Genomic DNA, 23,111 nt, shown 5'->3' with positions numbered 1-23,111 from the left:
TTTTCTGAGGCTACTCTCTACTGTGTCCCGTACTGTGTCCCGTACTGTGTATACTATGCAGCAGTGCATTTTCTTACTGTAAGTTCTACTGTAGTTCCTCCGAATCGAGAGATGTATATTTGGTTGACTAGTAAAATTTAGATAAAGGCAGTAACTTGTCATATTAACAACAAATCATGAGCTTTAGTTTTTATTTATTATTTAATTGATCGGACTACAGAGTGCTCTTCCAAATAAAACTGCAGCGATCTCGAGATCGAGTCTTGGGTGCAGAGAGCAGGGCCCCGAACCATGTGTGTAAGCAAGTAGAGTACTGGGCGATTTAGAACTGTCCATTTTCAAATTGGGGTATAACATTTTTTTTTAGAATTATTATTATTTTTAGTTGTTTTTCTTTCTCTCTTTTACACATTGAACGCACCAAATTTATGTGTGCCGCTGGAACAGAAGTGTATGTTCAGTTGAATAAATAAATTAATTACAGTAATATCGCGAGTTGTCAGTAAAACCTTTACTGGGTAGGCAATGGTTTAGCCCTACATGTTTGTATGTCGAAATTCGCTGTGAAATTCGGCATAAAAAACGTGTTTCGCATGAAATTTACGTAAATTCAATTAATAAACCTTGTTTTATAAAATGTAAATATAATTTAGCTTAGTATAATGCAAAATTTCATCTACTTTGATCATGGACAACGTTTTGGGAGCATGGGTCTTTGCACATGATCCCTTTCAACGGCAAGGAGAGAAATTAATTGCTGTGTTGGATGTTACCACAGCTGCACAGGATGGTGATCGCGCTTCTTAAAACTGATGGTGGCCAGTGACTCCAGCTGTGACTACATCAGAAATAACTATAAAAAAAATCGGATTTTTTAACATTTGTTTATCGATTCGTGAAATCACTGAATATTGCAATAGTCTCACCTATGCATGGTACTAGTCTACTGAACGTCCCAGTACCCAACCCACTATTTTTTTTAGCATCGACCAGGGACTTCCCCTAGTTTACATACTTCTGTCAGTTCTTGCACACACAGGCGGCGTACAAAGAGACGTTCACTAGCAGGTAAACAAGTCCGTATTTGGGTATAGGGCCGCACAGTCAGTCGTATTATGATTCATTTTAGAGAGTCGTCTGGACGCGTTTTACGGTACATCCAATTGGCCATAGTTAAAGGGAAGGAGCAAAGGCCAAAATGAAATATCAACGTCCAAACGATGTGCTATTCAAACGGTGTTTTCAGACGCGTTTTGGTAGAATAGAAAATGCCTCTGAACGCTGATTTGTCGTCTGGGATAATTTGGAGATTGCGCCTTACAAAAGTGTTGGGATTGTGGATATTTTTGGAAATACGGTATGTGTTGGCCACAAAGTGTTTACAAAAAAAGATTCCTGATGGCTAACAATAAAGAGAAGTTACTCAATAGCATTAAGATGATGACAATGTCTCTGCCCCATAGAGGACAGAAAACACAAACCTGTTAACTTTGTCAACATCATTTTATTTATAAAATTTTATTAATTTTAGTGATTTTTATTGCAATTAATATATATTTACTATTAGTCAATATTATGTTGATGTAAACTGCCAGGAAAACCAGAGAGGGCTCCCTCCTTGGGGGGACATAACCATCTAATTAGAGTTGTCAGGTGAAAGTGTGTTCAGCCTTGGTGCACTGGATCTGGTTAACACCTTCATCTGTATTAAGCAGCCTCAACTATCTTATGATATTGTAAATGTGTGTATGTTGCATGCTAGAAGAACATAGCACCATCTAATAAATGCTGGATGGCCTTTTAAAGAGAAGGATGCAATGGTTTCGGATAAGAATATAATTAGTATGCAGCAGCAACAAATAGATGATATGGTATTTATTATTTGAATTGTCAATTTGGTGGTATCACTTTGAAATATTTTGTTAACTGAACTAGTGAAAAAGTAGGTTGGTAGCATTAGATATTTCTGCTGGCCTTCCAGTTCTATGGCCTTAGTTCATTTTCTCCAAATACAAACTAAACAAGAAATATTTTCTATAATAAAATGCCGCAACATCTTTAACTTATGACTGGTTTGTATTTGCAAACTTAATAAATTAACATACTCTTGAGGATGACCTACCATCTTCAATGCATTTCTGTTATAGTATGACACATAAATAAACATACAAATAATAGCCTACAGGTACATAAATTGGTTTATGACTGGTGTAACAAGAACCACTGAGTTATTTACGTTGTGGTCACGTGATTAAAATAATGAAAAATTCATACAATACAGTACAGTACTGTACATTAGGAATGTGGAAAGTATAAATAAATAATTGGTGTAGAACTACTGTATAGACTTTCTTTAGCTTACTATTATTTCTTAGTTCTTACTGTTATTGTTATTAATATTATTATTAATAATATTATTAATTTTGTATTAAATTTTTTTAAATGTATTTTATTATTTTTATTATTCTGCTGGCTGGGTTGGATGAGTTATAGATAAACTTTATCATCGCTGATTTTATGCTTCAGATTTAGACTGACTGGCTAGGCCCTCCTCCACTAGCTAGGCTACTGCTGATAGTTTCTGTGTGGTTATCTTTTCGGATTGTCAATGGATGCATACGTACGTACGACGATACAGCATGGTACTGTACGGTATCTCAGTAATGGTTAACCCTAACCTTCTTTATCATTGAGATTGCGTATGGCACTGTACCTCTCAACTCCTCTAGGCTGGCTAGGCCATACTACTTCAACTTGGCTAGTGTAGGCCCTAGCCTAGGCCTATAGGTTGTGTCGTTAGTTTCTGGATGTGCGGAAATAGACAAAAATACTAAGGAAATTTATCATAGGCCTAGATCCATAAATAGATAGGTTTAAAGTCCAGAACAAATTACTTTTTCATCAGGATCTTTGGTTACACTGTCTAGAAAACTCATACTTGTCAGATTACAGATGAATTGTTGTCGAGAGTTTGTAAGCCTATCTAGCCTAGGCTAGGCCTAGCCTAACTAGATGGCTAGCATAGGCCTCTGTGTAGGCTAGTCTATTTTGCTGGTGAGTATTACATACCTACCAAGTCTCCCACATCTGGCGGGAGACTCTAGATTTTTTACCTCATCTTAAGCCCTCACACCTTCTTTGTTTTGTGATGATATTGCATAAGCAAGCAATAAAATCGTAAACAAGCCAAAAATAGTGAAAAAAATAGGTCTTCTCCTTTTTGGGAAAATAATAAATCCATCTTTGGTTGCAATAATTATAATGATTGTCCAACAAGGGGCTATTGACAGTATCTCAGAATTTCATCTTAGGCTGTGTTTCCACAGCACTTATAATTTCTCCAATAAAGTATCTTAAAATGAACACTCCAAATATTTTATCACATCATGCAACATTATGGACAACAATACAAAGTGTTCAACATCAAAAGATCTGTTTTGATGACTAGCAAATAACTCTTTTTTGCACAAGATGGGGGCCTAGGCCAAGAATGAAATCGTTCAGTACTATTTCACTCCAGGAAATGTACTGTTACAATGATGTTTTATTTACTTCTATATAGGGATTGAGAAGAAGACTAAAAGGAATGCTAGCTTTGTTTGGTGTGCTTTACGACAATAAACGATAGATAGGGATAGACCTAGAACCAGCCAGGCTCTGGCGACGTAGAGTGCAGCCAGTTTAGGCTTTTTTTAAAAATATTTAATAAGCACTTTTTATTATGAAAGTGTTCGATAATATGCCTAGGCCTACTAACTACTAGTAGCCTTCAAAACTAACTACCCAAAAGAAAGCTTTGTTGACTGTGATTTTGTGCATCTGTCAAAAGTTATTTAATTTCGCATTCGGATCTTTTTCCGATAAATTATCTGATTCTCATGCTAAAATTTATCGGAAATTTTAAGCCCCATTTCCGCAGCGAAAACTAACAAAATGGCTGCTTTCTGATAATTTATTGGATAACTGGGGCCAGAAGATAAGAAGTTGCTTACAACTCGGAGATTGTATTTGGTCTGTGTGATCAACTCTTAAAATAATTTGGCCCTTCATATTTAGGAACCAAGGGAGTAGACAATCTAGTTGGCATATTATTATAATTTCTCATGATGTGTTTTTCCTTTTTTTTTTTATTGTCATTTAGAAATATTCCTACCATTTGAAATATCATTGAAATATGATTTAAAGAGTAATATGCAGTCATCTTTCCTTGCAATTTACTTGCCATTTTTTTACCTTTCTACTCCTTTTATACGTATTCTTTCTTTTCTGTTCTTTCTTCTTTTCTTAAAAGAAGAGAACAGGAGGGCATGCCAAAAAGAGAAATAAAGGTAAGGGCAAATTATTTGAATACCAAGTATTTTGTAATCTAACATTATATTGCATTGACCTTTTGTTGAGGTAACATTGCACTATTATTACATAATTAGGTTATCCACTTTGTTAATGTATCATTGTATTGTACTAAAGGGATCAAAATCCTACTTAGACTTTAGTATTTGGCACTTATGGGCAGTGAAAATCAAGAAAATACTTCATCTCTCTAAATAATACATAGGGAGTTCACACTCAGTATGCTTTTGAGCTCAACAAATCTTTATTATGAGTAGTCATTAAAATGAATATTAAACGGGTTAGTCATATTGGTATGAATATTCATATTTGCAAAAGCCTATACTAGCTACAGTGGATGTCTTTAATTACCCACAACAGCACACTTCACCCCATTTTACTAATGGAATATCCTATTTTATTCTTGTAATGGGTAAATTAAGAACATGAGCCACATAATTAAGAATAAAGAAAATTAATTTTGCGTTACTGCAATCCTTCATCAGATGATAGTCTTCATCTTAATTGTTTGATTGATTGATCTTAATCTTTCTTATTCTTTGTTCTCTGTTAATTTTGTCTTGGTCTTGTATTTCTGACAGAATTAATGAATTGAAAGAGAAAATGAATGGTAAATCATCTGAAGAGAATTTAGCCAACATGAACAATGTACCATAAGTGGACAGCATAGGGTAACTCATGATATTGCCCTTTAATTGAACAAAACATACCTTTAGCAGATTTATAAATGACCAAATAAGACAGTATCACTATAATACATAATACAGAAAAACCCTCATTTACGAACCCCAATTTAACAAATTCCCGATTTTACGATCGTAAAATAAAGGTGATGACGTCATAAAAATTTAAGAAAGAAAGATTAAAAAAATCCGCTCGAATTGTAACTGTTATTAGCATGCATACAACACACCATGCTATACAGTACTATGTAATTCTCAAGTGAAGGAGGCCCTCTAATGGGCCTGTTCAAAGTCAGTGTTTTTTATGGCTTCACACATGTGTATGCGACAAATTTTACTTCTCTTTCAAACATCGTTTTCAGCTTTAACATTCAACATAGTGCTTGATTGTTTTATTGAATGATCAATATAATAAACAAGTATCTATGGAAGTTGTGTTGGAGTAAAATCCACAATCTAGGTATTTAAGAAGGTAAAAATGTCCGATAAAAACAAATTTGTGTAGGGCCTAGAGTGGGATCAGAATCATTAGGCCGACCAGCCCTCCATAAACTAATGTTAGAATACCGCACTTTCGGCGGTAAAGAACAAAATTAAAACCTCATAAAAAAGGCAACTAATCCGTTTACCTATAATTGAATCCAAGGACACCAGTGTTAAACACTCAGTACTTATCCTTGATAATGTGTTAATCCAATTAATATAGTGAGATAACGTAACGTTAGTTTATCGAGGGCGGGTTGAGCTAATGGCTTAGAAGCTGCCTACTGTAGTCCTAGGCCCCCTCAGACTTAGCTGCATAGGCCTGTAGGCCTAGCCTAGGCCTAGTTTATGCCAGTGTAAGTAGTACCAGTTCAAGTATATAGGAATTTGGATCAACCCCAATTTTACGAATACCCGCATTTACGAACGACTCTGGGCCCGTGACGTACTTAAATGAGGGGTTCTACTGTATTAGATAAAAATATATTAGATTTACAGGCAATGGTGTACTTTTATGAAGGGGATCATCACAACATATTTAGTATGAAATAAACATATACAAATTGACATAACAAAATGTCACAGATTGTAAAGGGTTGTCCAAAGGGATGATACCTTGTTTAGAATGCCATCAGTTACTATATAACCTGACTTGGAAAATAGCGACAAGATCATCTTAATAAAATTAACCATCCAAAAGAGAGCATTCAGAGTTATTTGTGATGTCGAATGCTATGACAACATGCTTAATCTCTTCAACCTAATAAAATTGTTTAGTATTTTCGATTGGTTTTATTTTTTAGTAATGTTGCTTGTTTTTTGTTTTCAGTTACATATTCATTTCTGAAATCATTTGCTAATACCTTCCAAAAGAGCTACCCTACTGCTGTTGGCCCCAGAAAAGTGGCCCCTAAAAGAATGGTCCTGGAAAAAATGGCCCCAGTAAAAATGATAAAATTCAGTAATAAAAAAGATTTTTTTTTAAATATCCTTCAAATATTTAAATGTTGTTAAATAAAAAGAATTGCATCAAAAATCAATAAATGACCCCCAATGATTAAAAAAAAAAATCAATTTTATTACTGAAGTTTAAAGGCCAACTCAGAAGCGTCGTACGACGCAGCCTAACGCGATTTGTTGTCGCGTCGGCTCTGTGTGAGTTAAACGCAGACGCGATGGTGTGCGTCTTAAGCCGTCATGAGAAATATTAAACATGTTTAATATTCTACGACGCGACTGCCCCCCACGATAAATCGGGTCGGGCTGCGTCGTTTAAAAAAAAATAATCTACCCAAATAAGTTGCCATGTATATTACTTATTGCAAGAATCATATAACAAGATTTATAACGCTATAGACCATAAATTTAAAAAAATGTAATACATAGGCCTACCTGTTGTGATCAAAATTATACTGTACAGTACTAGTTGCTTCTTTATTCTGTTAAATATTTGTTTTATAAATTATGTATTGATAATTTATTGTTTGGCCCACATGCCTATATATTATGATAAATACAGTAACTCGATTTTAAGAAATCAGGTCTTAAATTATGTGAAAGTCGTTTTATATTTATTTTCTTCTGCATCTTTTTGTATATTTTTTTTTTAATTCATCATAATTGTACGTTCAAACAGTCACTCCAGTATTGGATCATTATCATCATCATCTTCATTTTCATCATAAGCAAGGGATAATCAAATTATGAGTCTGCTGTGAAATTGCCCAAAACTAAATTATAATTAAATATTTAAAAATGCATATGATTTATGTTGATTTATTGATTAAATTGTTGCTATTTTGCAACATTTCAATAGTTGGGGGAAAAAAATGTTTTTAAATCTATGGATTCTTTTAAAAAACAAAAATAATTCAGTTTTTAAAAAATTATTAATGATTTATGTTGATTTATTGATTCAGTTTGCAGCATTTGAATAAGATTTTTTTTAATCCTTTTTGTTACGGAATTTTATATTTTTACCTATCTGTCTTTTGGGGCCTTTTTTCCCTGGGGCCATTTTTTTCCATATACCCTATCTGTTGTTTTTACACTATTAGCCACACATTATGAGCTAACTATAATTGTTTTCTAAATGTATACACTGCCTCAGCTACACATGAAGAAAAAAGGTCCAGGGAAAAAGTTGTCTGAATGTTCCCATATAATAAGGTATAGTTTATATTTTATATCCAAATGACCAAACTAAAATTTTAATAAATAAGGAAGGTAATGCATTACATGCATTTGAAACATTTAAACTTGTATGTTTTATAAGCCCAGTGGGCTTAATCTTGAGATGAAGCACATCGCAGATAGCATAGGCTTCTTTTCGGATAGTACATTACAGTCACTGTACATGAATTTATACAGTAGTCTATGTGATTTAATGCCATTTAAATACACTTCATAATACAGATTGATGTTACAGTGGCCTTATTTATTGTTTTATAGTACAAAATCACAAAATTTACAGCATTCATTTTGAAAAGAAGTTCCCCCCTCTTTACTTTGCAAAAGTTGCCTTGAAAAGAAGCCTATCTCAAAAAGAAGCCTAACTCGAAAAGAAGCCCATCGAAAGTTCGCAAAAAAAAGAAGCCCAGGGCTTCATTTCAAGGTTTTATGGTATTTTACTACTGTATTCTTAATTGCACTGCAAGTAAAATAAGTTACTGATGGTTATTGAATACATATCAATACAAATATAAATTTAAAAACCATCCAAACCAAGAAAAAGCTCAAGAAAAATAATTAGCAAGTTCAAGTTTCAAGGTTTGGAGCTAAATGATATCAGTAGCTTTGGTTTGTTTGACATTAACATTCAGTTTCTATGCATCTAATTGCATTTAAAGTAGTTGCATAATGCTTAAAAACAATGAGCATCAGAATAGTATTGTAATGTCTGCGGAGAGGGACAATTCAGTCTCATAATAGTCAGTTATTGCAGGGGTCCCAAGTCTCCCGGAAATTGGGAAGGCCTCCCACACTCTCGCGAGCAAGCAAGAATCTCCCGGAAAGTAAACTATCTCCCGCAAATTCACGATATTTGCATGTTTTTACCAATTTTTAATGCTGTATTATCAATTGTCTCCCAAATGTCCGTGTCAATGGGTATTACAATCCACAGCAGAATATATTTAGATGTGTTAAGAAAGAGCATTGAAACAGATCTCCCAGATGTGGATCCTTCCAACTCGGGACGCCTGTTATTGGTTACATTGTATATTAAATCATTTGACAATACTAATCAATAACATAATATTGGTTTGTGTTTGATCAGATTACCACATTATATGATTCCAGGGGTTTTCTATATTAATAATAATAATTATATCTGAGGGATTTTATTTTTAAATCAGGATGACAGTTAAATAATGTTGACTGAGTTTTGTAATAAGTTTGTGCTGTATGGCATCATAGTCATATTTTGGTTTTCATATTCTGGTTTTCATATTTTATCATTGAATGAGATGACCTTCATTTCCATCAATTAATTTTATTACATGTATATGCAGTTCAGATAATGAGACTTTGTATGTGTTCATAAACTCTTGCTCCTTGTTGATGGTATGTACAGTGGAGTGTTGTTTTAGCTATTGTTTCTCCAAATTTGATTACCCTTCTAATAATGGAACGCCCAGGACAATGCACAAACTAATTTACAAGGCTGATTGTTATCACTACAAGGTGTGCAAATCCATACAAACCGTGAATTTAAACTATACAGGAACCAATGAGTTAGCTAGCCATGGGAGTGTGAAAGAACTCAACTGTATTTGCATATCAAAGACCCTATCCATCATCAAAGTGAAATGACATCATCTCCATCATAACCAAATCATCAGCTTTTATGTACGTTCAGAAATTTTAAGCATAATCTGAAAATGGTGTGGTTTGAAGAAGTTTTCAATGCTCTTGAGGATGCCTTACTTCCTGGAGGTCCCGGAAAGAAGCCGCCTTCAAAACAAAATTTGGAACAGCAGAAAAAGAAAGAGTCAAGCAAAGTGAAGGAATCAAGTATCTTCAGCTTCAGTAGTGATGACAAAACAGATGGAAAATCCAGCAGTAGCTTTTTTGATCTACACAAAATGGCAAGTGATAAATTCGGCATCAGTACTGAGGAACCTAAGGGAGCTGAGGAACCCCCTCCAGCTAAGAAGCTAGCTAAACAAGCACCAAAGAAATCCCCTACCAAGAAGCCATCACCAAGGCCCATCTCAAAGGGTGATGGGGAACGACTATTTGAAGTTACCCGATTGGCCACACACCAGCAAAAAATGAGGGAGACAGAATTAAAGGAGAGTCTGAAGAAGGAGTTAAAGATGCTCGAGCATAAAGGCAGTAGTGTTGATTCTGATAAGGACTCTGGTGTAGATGTGGGTATGCATGTGCCACCAAGGAAGATTAATTATCCTCTTCCAGAACCACTTGCAACCAGTGCTGTGAGTTGACATTTGTATTAACTCTCTAAAATATTTTTGGTTGAAAAACACTTATTGGCCTTAATTGTTTGTGTTCATCCATCTTTGTTATTATTGAAATTTTTTTTTTTTGTATATTGATTTAAACATGTTATATTTTCATTGCGGATTTTTTGGGCTCAGTACGGACTCCAAAAATATGCATCAACCTTTAGTTTTTTAGTGTATGCGGATTTTATAAGTCCGCAATGACGATATAACATGTTTTTACTCATTTTTCTTTAATTTTTTTTAGCTTAGTATATATAATTATTTTTAATGAAATTTTTGTCTATATTCCTGGAATTTTTCTAACCATAATTTTACTCTTTGGTTTTATAATTTTAACATCAAACTAAATGATTTTTGGTTGGCTTTGATTGTACAAAAAGTGATTAGATTTTTTGTCTGGATTAGAAAGAAAGTTAACACATGGCTCTATTTATGATTAAAACCCAGATACAAATGCTGTCATAGGGCATGTTTCTGCTGAATAACCCAAAAACATGTGCTTTTTAATACGGTTGAAATCCTTCGGAACACGTTTCTGGTGAAAAGTGCGGGGGAATGCGCACATGGGTAGGTGGGTGGAGCTTATAATGACGATGATGACTGAAGTTGAAGTTGACCTTTATTCCTGTCAGCTACTGCATGCTGCGAAAGAATTAAATACATCGTGAAAGTATAAAATAATTATGGTAATCCTATAAAGCATGTCATCCTGTTGATTTCATTTATGTGGGATAATTCTGTACAGTATTATTATTCGTATTTTCCAAATTTCCTGTTAACGAAACTACAAGCCAAAGAACAGGTTAATTTTTTTGGACACCGACAGGTCATAACCACACAGTATTGCATTGCAGCTGAAAAGTTTACCCCCAAAGCATGTTAGCTGAATGCCAACCCTATAACAAGTGTGGGTTAAAATACACATTTTTAGAATGCACTTCTAACCATGTTATGTTTTTTTGGGCCTGCCTCTGCTGGGGAAAAAGCACATGATTTTGAAACAGGCCCATAGCTAAATTGTATTTGTCTTTCCTTCAAATCCTAGTTAGCAAAATATGGGTGTTTTTTTTTATGGGAGTTAGTCTGTTGTTTTACTTTGTTTTATAAATACCTTACCTATCCTCTTCAGACAATGTGATCCACAAGGCTGAAGTACACTCTTACCAACCCACCCTGTCATTTGCAACATGTCTGGCTGCATTCCATGACTTGCATCCAAGACATTCCCTTTCCTTTTTATAGCCCTCTCAGTGGCGGATTCAGGATTTGAAAGAGGGGGGTTCAAAATGTTTCCAAAAAAACCCCAAAAATGAAAGGGGAGTCCAGGGGTACTCCTCCAGGATTCCTAGATGGCAGGAAATGAGCTTTCCTAACTTCTGAGAAGTCTTAATGACCTTTAAGTTCTTCAAAATTCAAGGTTTCCCCCTCTTGAAAAAGGTCAGGTAATTGTATCTCATTCTTTAGGATTAGAGAAAAAAAATCGAAGACATAGGCAATATATTATTATAGTCAACAATATTGAGTAGTTGGATACGCAGTCTTTCTTCCATCGATCGATGAACCGATAGGCTTAAAGAACGCACTTTCATACATATATTATTACGACGTTGAACCGAAAACAGTGTGTATAATTTTAATAAATTGAAAGATATTTGGGCTAAGCCTAGTTTGTCTGATCTGCCAACCTGTGCTTAGGTAGGTTAGTAGGTTAACAAACCTTGTAAGCCAGGATCCAGTAGATTTTTTCACAGGGGGTTCGTCTGAACCCCTGTGGATCCCCCTCCCCCCTTGGATTGGCCACTGACTCTGCCACGTTGTTCTATGGCAACCAACTTTTCTTTCCCCCCAGGTTTCCATGTTAATGCAATGTAAGAGTTTTTGTTTTGTTACAACTGCAATATATGTCCAGGCAATTTCCATCTTCTTTAATATGATTTCAGTGTTTATTTTCTTGGAAATTTTTTTTTTTTTTTTTTTTTTTTTTGTAAAATTACTTATTTCGAACAATAGACCTATATGCCCATCTGATTTTGAGGGTTCTTCTTTCTTTTTTCATACTACTTCCTTTTTTCATACTACTAAATAGTAACAGTTAATTGTTCTGTATTATTTTGCTCAACCACTTCTGATTTTAAAGCTCAACTAACTAAATACTTGATCGCAAACTACTGATTTATTTTCTTAATTTTTTTCAAATTTGTGTTTTTCTGTATATATTTTGAATAGTTTGTGTTTTTACAAATTTACCTTTCTTTTTTACCATACAAAAATTCTGAGTTAATTTCAAATCTGGATTTTTAAGTTATTCGTTTTGTTAGTTAAATTAATTTTTACTTTTTTATGTTTCTCTTTTGCCTTTACTGTATGTTTTAATGATGGGGCAGGGCAGTTTACTGTTTGGGCTCGTGCCTCTTCCTTGCTCCTGGCAAGATTGTACTTTTACTTTGCCGAATAAATATTATTAAAATATTATTATTAGTGGGTTTTGCTGTGGTAGAAAGAATGTGTTACATATTGTAATGATTTAAATCACATTAATTGCTAAAAAAAATCATGATCAGTGTTCATTTCTCATTCAAAGTTTGTTTTCACTCTATGTGGTTCATTATATAGGTAAGTTTATTTTTCATTTGTTGAATATTTTGACATTTATAGTTTAAAGAAAATAATTTTATGTAACAGTAGATAATTATTTTTTTTTATAAATGAAAACACAGTTATAGACTAGCAGCAGAGGAGGGATGTACTGGATCCACTTATTTCTATTCACTAATTTTGATCAAAACAGTGCAAAAAAAATAGTCATAGGTCTGACATATTTTCCTTGTATCATAACAAATTTATGTGTGTTAGGGACATGGATCCTATGCAAATATTTTATGCCTATAATTAGCATATCAATGCATTATTGATAACTACTGAAGTTGGATCAATATACAGAATGAACTGAGGAATTGATGTATTTTATTACCTGTTTTCTGGGCAAATAAATATTTGATCCTGTCTGTTGTAAAATCTGGACAACCTACCATAGACATTTAATAGTGTATATTCAGGTTTTTTTAAACAATCTTGAATAGGAACATGAACAGGAATAAGAACATGTAAAAATCATCATAATCATCAAGCATACTAGCATCAACGAATAGGTCTTTTATTTCAGTTGTATGAAAAAAGTGTCTCTGGCGGGATTCCAACCTGTGAACTCTCAATATCAAAGACAAGTATCATATCCAATAGACCATAGAGACCTATAGTAGAATATAATATAACAGAAATATAAAAATATATAATACAATATATGAAGAAAAATAAATTTCCTATCATGGGGCTGAAATTAGGAATATTCAAAAAATATAAATTATTTTGCAACAACTGCCCTTAATATTTATACCTTTAAAAGACTTATAAAGCAACTAACAGGATTAAATATTTTAAATAACAAAAAAAAAACAATTGTCATGAGATTACTATTGCTTTTTAGTCTTTATAATTTTGAATTTGCTTTCTTTGTACAGCTTATTTATTTCACTTTTTTGATATTTAAGTTTCTTCATTTTGTATTTGTATCTTCTTGCAAAACGGCCTTGTGAAACATCCTTATGGTGCTACAAGTTTTTCCCATTTTAAAATAAGTTTTATTATTATAGATAAATATCTCCCCCCCCCCCCCCCCCCAGGCACTTTCTCTAATGCAACTGACTGAAACGCTTACATATAGTGGAGCTGAGATTGAGCTAGAAAAGCTTGGAGGTCCTAGGTGGGAAATCATAGTAAATAATATTCAAATCAAGTTTGCTGCTTAGCACTGTAAACACAATATAGAAAAATAGATATATAATAATAACAATGCTCTAATAGGAACATGTTCTAATAATCATATCAAGCATAGCTTATCAACCAAAAGTTGTAGGGAAAAAACTGTCTGGTAGGACTTCTCGCTATCAAGGCAAGTATCATACCCAATATACCATAGAGACCTATAGGATATAGAGGCAGATCTAACTTCCAGCCACTTCTCCCATACAACTGACTGAAATGCTCACATGTAGTGGAGCTGAGATAAAAGCTGGTAGGTGCAGCTGGAAAAATTATAGTAAATAATATTCAAATCAATTTTGCTACGTAGCACCATAAAAACAGTATAAACAAATAGATAAATAATAAGTGATCGAATAGGAACATGTTGTAATAATTGTATCAAGCATAGCTCATCAACGAAAAGTTCCTTTATTTCAATTGTCGGGATTCGAACCTGAAACCTTTTGCTATCAAGGCGAGTATTATACCCATTAAACTACAACTGAAATAACTTTCATTGATGAGCTATGCTTGGTATGATTATTAATACATGTTCTTATTCGAGCTATATAATATGTTTGATTCCCCTTAGAGACCTATTTTTTTCATAAAACTAGAATAAGGAACTTTTGTTGATCAACTATGTTTCATATGATTTATAACATCTTGTTCCTATATGAGAGCTGTATCTATTTGAGTTATACATTATTTGTGTTCCCAGCAGTGGCGTAATAGAGGGGGGCCGGAGACAGCTGGGCAGGGACTGTTTAAGGGCCCCCAGACACTTAGGGCTAGGGCCGCAAAGGGCCCCGGTGAGAGTCTCAGAAGTTTTTAGCGTTTTGTGATGTATTTTAATGTCTTTTCTACACATTCAAATTCTAAGTTTATGTATCGTGATTTAAACCAAAAAAGCACACTTAATTTTAACTAAGATCTCACTAATAAACATATTATAATGAATGCCAAACAAAACGAGCCAATTAAAATTAATAAATATTTATGGACAAAAACATATAATATATAATGTAAAAAATGTACAATACTCATGTGTCAATGCTTTTGCTCGTGGTTTAATTTCTTGTTTCACATGGTTGTTGGTCTTAATGATTTTTTAAAATATAAAGTTTAGTGTTCTTTTATCGATGTAAAGTATAGACTGGCAATAGTGATGATAATACAAATGCCCCAATCTCTCAGAAGACTTTGGCCTGAAAAAGGGCCTTGATTATTTGTTTGTAAAAAAAAAATATTTGAATTTGCTTGGGGTCCCTTGATGCTCCAGGGTCTCTGGCTTTAGCCAGTGAGAGCCCATAGCCATTACGCCACACTGGTTCCCAGTGCTAGGCACCAACTTTTAAATATTATTTCCTATTATTTACCAGCTGCTACCTATAATCTATTACAAAAATTTGCCCCACTATTTGTGAGCGCTCAAGTTATATGAAGGGAGAGAGACTAGTGGTCTTAGATCCGTAATGATATCGTACATGCCTCTGTGGTCTAAAGGATATGATGCTCGGCAGGATAGCAAATGATTGTGGGTTTGATTCCCACCAGAGACCTGTTTTTTATACTACTATTATAAGGAACATTCATTGATGAACTATGTTTGATATGATTTAATAATATCTTGTTCGTATATGAGCACTGTATTATAATCTATTTGATACATATTATTATATTTGTTGAAGATAGAGGTGTGAACATATATTTAGAATATTTTTTTAAAATATATTTTTAAAATATACATTGAAGTACATGCATATAAATTTTGAGTAAATTAGATATTCAGTCATGATAAAAAAAAAATCAAGCTAAACACTGCCCTCTATTGTTCTTTACATTTTCCATTAAAAGAATATTGACATCTACTACACTAGGTATGTTAAAAACATATAACTTGAAATAGGCATAGATCACTTTCTTTTGCAGCACCACTTTGGAATTCAATCCCTACACACATTTAACATGTTACTTTTGTGCTTCATTTTAAAAGTTACTGCATATGGTAGCACCAAAAAATACTGTAGCTTGATCACAGAAATGACGCTTTCCAAAATAGTATAGTTTAATCAGATTTGATTTTACTTTACTCCTAGTTTTGCTGAAATAGATATTTTTCATACAATAGAATAAAATAACAAAATACAATAAAATGCTCTCCAATGGCTAGCGAAGTCTATTAATGCCTTACCAAATAAAAATTTAAAAAAATGAAATACATGTAAAATACAAATTGATAAAAATGTATTCAGTTAAAATCATAGGTTACTGGTAAATACAACATGAAAATAGATTCATTTTGTTTATTTTATGTCATTTGATATTTTTAACCAGTTTGATGTTGTACAGTAAATTCAATCTTTGTAGGTTGAGAATGGATAAAATATTTTTAAAAATTTGGGCAGAAAGAAATAGCAAAACATATTTGGACTTGCATTAATTGTTTGTAATTTGAATTCATAATGGTATTATTCTGGCAATACAGTAGTTGTAATCAGATGCAGTAGAACCCCTATTAAGATTCTTACAGTTGTTTATTTTATTATAATTACAGAATATTTAAAATAGAATTAAATAATTCATGATAATTGTCTTTGCAAATACAATACATGTATGATATGAAATCAAGATAAATAATATAATTAACATAACATGTCATTTCATTATGTGCTATAAATAATATTGTAAAGCCCTTTATTTTCACGATTTACAATTTGAAATATTTTGCGGCCTTATAATTTTGCGAATTTGAAATTTCAAGTAGTTTTTCCAACATGATGCAGAAATATACAAAGGTTTTTCGTCTATATTTTCAAGCAATGTCATACCCTCCCCATTTTTAGGCTAATTACCATAGGCCTAAGCAGGCCTACTGCAGCTACTCTAGGGCAAGCTTGAACAAGGTTTTTTAAGTCGTACTGTTAAAAATCTTGCAGAAAATATAGGCCTAACAAAGTGCTGTGATAGTTAGCAGTTATCAACTGAAGGGAAATATCTGTTATAGAAGAATGCTGCGATTTTGATTCCGTTGAAGGTAGGCCTAGGCTTAGCTAGCACCACCACACTAGTAGGTAAGTGTGATGTAATGGCCTAGATAGCCAAAACAGATATAGCTATAGATTTGCTTTTGAAGACAAAACCATCATTGAGAATTTCACGATTTTTCACATGCCCTTAATTTTCGCGATTGTCGTCTTATCGCAAAAATTAAGGGCGCACGAAAGTAGTAGGACTACTTAAATAATTTATTTATACTATATTTATTTATGGTTTAATGTATTTGTTGTGGTACATTAAAAATTAGGGACTGGATTAAAATTACTGTTTGATAGTACATGGAAAAAGGGGAAAATATGTCCTGTGGTAAATTGATAAGATAGATGGTTTGTAACACATGCAGGAGGCCTATACTGATCTCTATCTCTAAGCCTGGTTCAGTGTTTAATTTATGGCTCAAACGTTGACCAAATATAAGTTTTAATGAGTGATATTTCTATTTTATTACAGTTCTCATGGTACAATAAAAAAATATTACTGTCCCTTGTTGACAGGTGTTGATTTGACCATTTGGCACACTCTAAAAATTATCTGTCCTTTTAATATTGGGGGTATTTAATAAAGGTGTCTCCTGAATAAGGGTGTCCAAAGAAAGTTGCATTTTATTAATATTTCATTTTCAGTATATAAATGATCTAAATTCATGACTGACCCCTATGCACTTGAATATTAGAAAAACTTAAAATTTTGATAATCATAATAAGGCAATAATTGACATTTATTATCATTGTGTTCTAAATAGCCTTGGAGATGTGTTATTTCCATTAATGTTCCTTGTAGTGGTAGGTGAATTTTTTTTTTTCCATTAGCAAGTTTTGGCAAAATGTAAAATTCAAATTATAATTACTGTATATACTTGAAATATTTTTATAATTAAATTAGCTCTCAGTATGCAAAGATTGCATTTAAACCTACACATAGAGTGGTGTGTATTTACGTCACCATAAACATGATGAAATGAATATTATTGCCAACCTGACATGTGAACTCCGTAATAATAATATTAATTAATAATAATATTTAATGATAATTACAGTACTTGGGTTGATGGAGAAATAATATATTACTGTATGTTTCTGTCAATTCAAGTACAGATTTATCATTAGTGTTTATTTACATCACCATAAATAGATGATGATATGAATATTATTGCCAATCTGACATGCAAAAACCGTAACAATATTATAACAATAATAATAATAATAATGATAAGTAATAGTAAATAATAATAATGCTGCTTTATAGTAAAATTCTGCTTAAATTAGCTTCCCTTGACAAATGTGTAGTCTAGTACCTATTCTGAGTCAAGTAAACTAGCGGTAAGGCAGGGGTCCACTCACTACAGCCTTAACATCTGCACTGGTTCGAGCTGCTCTTCACCCAAGGTTTGGTAGTTTGAACCAACTCTTCTCGGATATCTTTCAGTGCATAGTGATTATTTCAAAAACTCCTAATTGAATGAAGGAATGAAATTACAAAAGTATATATTGGTTTTGGTTATCATAGCACATATTACCTTCAGTTCTGTTTAATATTGCCATTTGACAAGGCAACTAGGAATATCAATTTGATTTCTCAAAATTGCCATGATAATGTACATTTTATAATTAATATTGTAATCTCCATATGATTTATTAGAATACTTTCACTAGTCTTAAAACCTTATTTTATTAGTATTTTTAATAAAAGATTAAGAACATAGTCAGTTGAAAATTTTTATTATTACAGAGTGAAATAGGGAAAGTAAGGGCATTATCCATGACCGATTGAAATTATGCATACGGCCTGCATATACTTGTTGTCTGATTGCTCACCCTTTTTCCCTAGTAGTTATATGAAGGAAAAATATTCAAGCTTATTGAGCTACCATAGCTGGAAACCAATATGTCTCGCATAAATAATGGTGTATTCCATTTTGTAATGGGGTAGAACCAATTTGCATTCAACAGAAGACTATAAATATAATGTTAATTCTACTTAACTTCACTTGTCATCGTTTAATGAGGTTTGACGAATATTTAGCATTTCAACGTGTTTTTGATTGATTCTTTGCCTTAGATTCCTTGTGATATTTTGCTTTCTGATATAATTAGGTAAAATAATGGTAGATGCCAATGGATAGGTAGTTAATCAGTAGCAGTTGTCATCGTTGTTCTTGGAGTGAGCAGCATCCTAGGCTAAGATCTTCCCTAGAGAATCTCATCACAATAGTGTTTGGGTAGTGGAATGATACCTTTTGTGTACCCCAAAGTGACATTCAGCGTAGATGTGTAGACAAGCAGATCTCATCATACACAGCCTCTCAATTATGAGCCTTTGCTGGTGAAGAGAGAATAAACTGGAAAAGGAATCCACCTAATTTTTGTCACCATGACACTGTCTAAATTATTGATGTGCTTCAATACTGTTTGCTCATATATCTAAAAGCATAGCAATATGCGGATCTATGATTACTCTTGAATGAACTCATTGACGTATCTCTGTGGATCAGGCATCACCTTTGGAATAACTTACTGACTGTCAAGGCAAGTAGGAAAAACACCAACATTTTATTATCATTGAGGATATAAATCCCATGGATAGATTTTTATGAATTGGTTTGATTTGAAGCGAGGAAGTCCAAGATGACATGGACTCGAAAGGAACCGACTCGAGGATCATACGCTTCGATAAATCAGTTCGATCCCGACATTCCAATATCAACAGATGAGGTAAATATCATATTCTTAATTAATATGTTAATATAAATATGAAATAATTAATGTTCCATTATGAAAGTTAGTGTATATAAAGGTAAAATGTATACTTTTTACTATTTAAAATAATATATTTATTGTAAACTAGTATTTTTGACCATAGAGTCATATCATATACTGATCCTATTATATTGTAAGTACAAAGATTGTATATAATACAAGATTCAATGAAACAAAAATTCAATAAAAACCCAATAAAAGGAATGGCCTTGCATAGTCTGTACAGATTTCTAAAAGAAAATTCTATAAAGCCATCTAAAGGGAAAATATGCATAATGACATGATACCACGCCTAGAGGGTGAGAAAAACCATGAAGCCTATGGCTAGATTAGAACATTTTTTTTAATATGAAAACCTCAAAATTGTAAGATCTAAATTATATTGTTATTTTTAATCCAGGCTCTCTGAATTCAAAATGTGTATGTATTGAGCTGTTATAAAATTATGGTATATATTTTAAAAATAAAGTTACTAGAATTATTAATTAGTAAATTTCAATTATGTATGATTATTACTAATTAAGTAGAATTGACTAGCAACTGAAAATTGGCTGCTCAGTGGTATTTTTAGAGAAGCAAATGTGATAAGTATATAAGCTCATACATAATAATTTTACACACAGATGAATTATTACCAGCATTTCAACAAAATTTTCTGTTTTCATGCAAATGCAATATTTATTATTATATTTATTTATTTCCGTAATGTATAGAAATATATAATAATTGTAAATTATTATTTAAGTAACTAGAGAACTGCAGAAAAACTATCATTTACCTTTGCAGTCAATTGACACACACTTATAAATGTCATGTCAAAGAATTTCATTAAAACACCCTTTAATCTCCTTTACAATTATGTAAATTAAAATAAAGATCAGTGTTTGTTTAGTTGTTTCAATCCCAATTAGTGCTCAATTTGAATAATTTATTTTCTGTGGTTTGATCCATTTAAGGCAGAGATAAGAATTTGCAACCTAAGATTTTTTTGTTTTGTTTTGGCATCTTAATTCTTGCATATTTCATGGGAAAGAACTTGATTTAGATAAGGTGAGACCAATGTTGTAATTAGCAAAATTGTTAAAATAAAAAATATATATCTAAACCAATTTTATTTCCTTTGTAATACAATTTCCAGTATACAGGGAAGTATAGATTATAAAACATTTAATCTATTATTGTCATGTGGTATATTACATTAATTTATTTTTTATTAATTATTTTTATTATTAGTTAAAATAAAGATCAGAGCCAGACCACAGGGGGGAATTATATTTTTTTATTACATTAAATAATCTTTTGAAACCCCTAAATTGTCCTAGGTTTTGGGGGTTTCTCCCTTTGGACCACTATTGAAAGATTTTGGGCGACGCCCACTTTTCTCTCATCGGAGACTTTATTTGATAAAATGTATATACAACTTAATATCATTTTCGGAGTTAGTTAGGAAATTTAGATCTTCGTTTAAACAATACTTATGAATATAGAATTAATATCATGATTATGTATGAATATTCTGAATTAGTCACAATATTCGATGATAATGATATGAATTCCAGCATACTAAATCATTACCGATATTTAAAAATGTTAGAGAATTTGAAATAATTTTTATAATGTAGCAACCATTTTATTCATCTTGTAATTGAAAACAGTTAAAATATAATTAGTCTATAGATCTATCATGAATACACGATAGATAGATATGAGCAAGTCTTCGTCAATAGACTGAGTTACACAGGCATAATTTTTTACCTTCCAAATGACGTCACACATTTAATTTCGAATGACATTTGGGACTGCATAAAACCTGCACTGTTCATTTCCCATTAGAGAATTTGTAATGCAGATTTTATAATGTATGCTGAAGGGTTGACTGATAAGTGATATAACATAGAAATTACTTGTTACAAAAATAAAATAATTTAAATGTTATAAAAAACATGGCATGTTGAAAAATATACAATACAAACTCTATGTAAATGAGTTGTTGACCTGTTGCAAAAATATGTATTCAAGACACCAAATTGTCAAGGATACTTAAACATGCTACTATATTGTTATTTAATGAAATTATAAGGTTCATTCTTTTATATTGATACATTGACATGGTTTTAATTATTGTCCTATATATTTTTACCTAATGTAAATTTGATTTTGTAATTTTTTGTTTATATTTCTTAATTTTTAAAGGATTTATAAGTGAAAATGATACCTCTATATCTATATTTTATTTCACAATATGCAATAGTCCCAATTTCACATCAAAGTAAAAACATGGTTTGCCATGGTAAAAATAGAGCTGTGGAATCCTTTGGCAAACATTTTCCTTCCTGTCTTTTTTTGTAAACATCTATTTAGAATATCAAATGGACATTGAATACCTACCAAAGGAAGGATAAATGTGTAGCAACCACACATACAGTATCTAGCACTAGAGTTAGGCTGGCCTAGTAAAGCTAACTAGGGAAGATGTTTGACTTAGACAAATATTATTATAGATGTAAAAAATAATGTTAAATGAAATTATTTCACTTAGGGAGCCTAGATTAGATTAATGCATTCAATTATTCCAATCTAACCTTCATTCAATAATTTCTATCTAGAATAGTTTACAGGGCGATAATATTTGACTACCCCTCAGAACTTTCTTTAGTATTATTTGACCATGAAGTTCCACTCAGCATGGCTGATTTTCGAGTACTCTCGCATAAAACCAAAAATTCACAGAATACTTAATCCACACTAGCATAGGCATTTATAATGCACCTCTTTCATGAGGTTATAAAGCACAGTTCTTTTTCCTGGTCATTGTGTCCACATGCTCTCAAGTGTTGCTTCTGGTAATCAGCACAGGAGCAGGCAACCACACAATCTACCCATTTATACTTGTAGGGTGTGTTTCTACTGATAAACACAAAATAATCAATTTTTTAAAACCGTTTTTTTAATGAGTACCAGACAGCCTGCTGGAGTTGCAACTACATTTTTAATTTTTTCGAAAATCGGTTTTCGTGACAGAAATTACGTCACCATTTTGTTTATACGACACGTTGTTTTCCTAACTGTATAGGATAGTATCTTTCTCATTCCTGTCATGATGACGAGGAGTAAGATAACGATGTGGGGCGAGAAGGCAAATGTTTTCGGCTGTGCTCATCGGCACAATTATGAATGACAATCAAACGAGGACAACGGTAGGCCCAAAAGAGCGGAGAGTCCTAGGCCCAAATACCCCCTCCCACAAAATAATTAGAAAATGAATTCGTCACTCCTCATGTTTGTTGACGTTTTTAGCTTGTAGGCCTAGGACATGAACAAGAGGACAAATTTTTTAGTTCCTATGCATGTAATGCAATAGGAACTATTGTAATCACTCTTCACATTTTAGAAATTTGCTAAAAATATTACTGTAATTTGCCTGTCAAATTACATTACTGAAATCACTATTTTGGGCCATAAAGACTCCCCTGTATTTTTCAACCTCCACACAAATTTGACCCAACATA

At 32.6% G+C, this 23,111-nt stretch overlaps 1 protein-coding gene across 2 annotated transcripts in view; it reads left to right on the top strand.

Moving 5' to 3' along the window:
• Positions 1–1,829: 1,829 nt before the first annotated feature.
• LOC117124304 (voltage-dependent L-type calcium channel subunit beta-3-like) overlaps positions 1,830–23,111 on the top strand; it is a 103,000-nt gene continuing 81,718 nt past the window's right edge. The window contains exon 1 of one of the 2 annotated variants that reach the window (XM_033270492.1): positions 1,830–1,871. In XM_033270492.1, the coding sequence (XP_033126383.1) occupies positions 1,845–1,871 (27 nt within the window). In that variant the 5' untranslated portion in view covers positions 1,830–1,844. Of the gene's footprint in view, positions 1,872–18,969; positions 19,558–23,111 lie in introns of those variants that run through there. The other variant, XM_033270491.1, reaches the window with a different exon arrangement.

The sequence above is a fragment of the Anneissia japonica genome, unplaced genomic scaffold, assembly GCF_011630105.1.
Source record: "Anneissia japonica isolate Jap-2015-1 unplaced genomic scaffold, ASM1163010v1 scaffold288012_len1326614_cov192, whole genome shotgun sequence".
NCBI classification, from domain to species: Eukaryota; Metazoa; Echinodermata; class Crinoidea; order Comatulida; family Comatulidae; genus Anneissia; species Anneissia japonica.
This window is presented reverse-complemented; position numbering and strand designations above follow the sequence as displayed.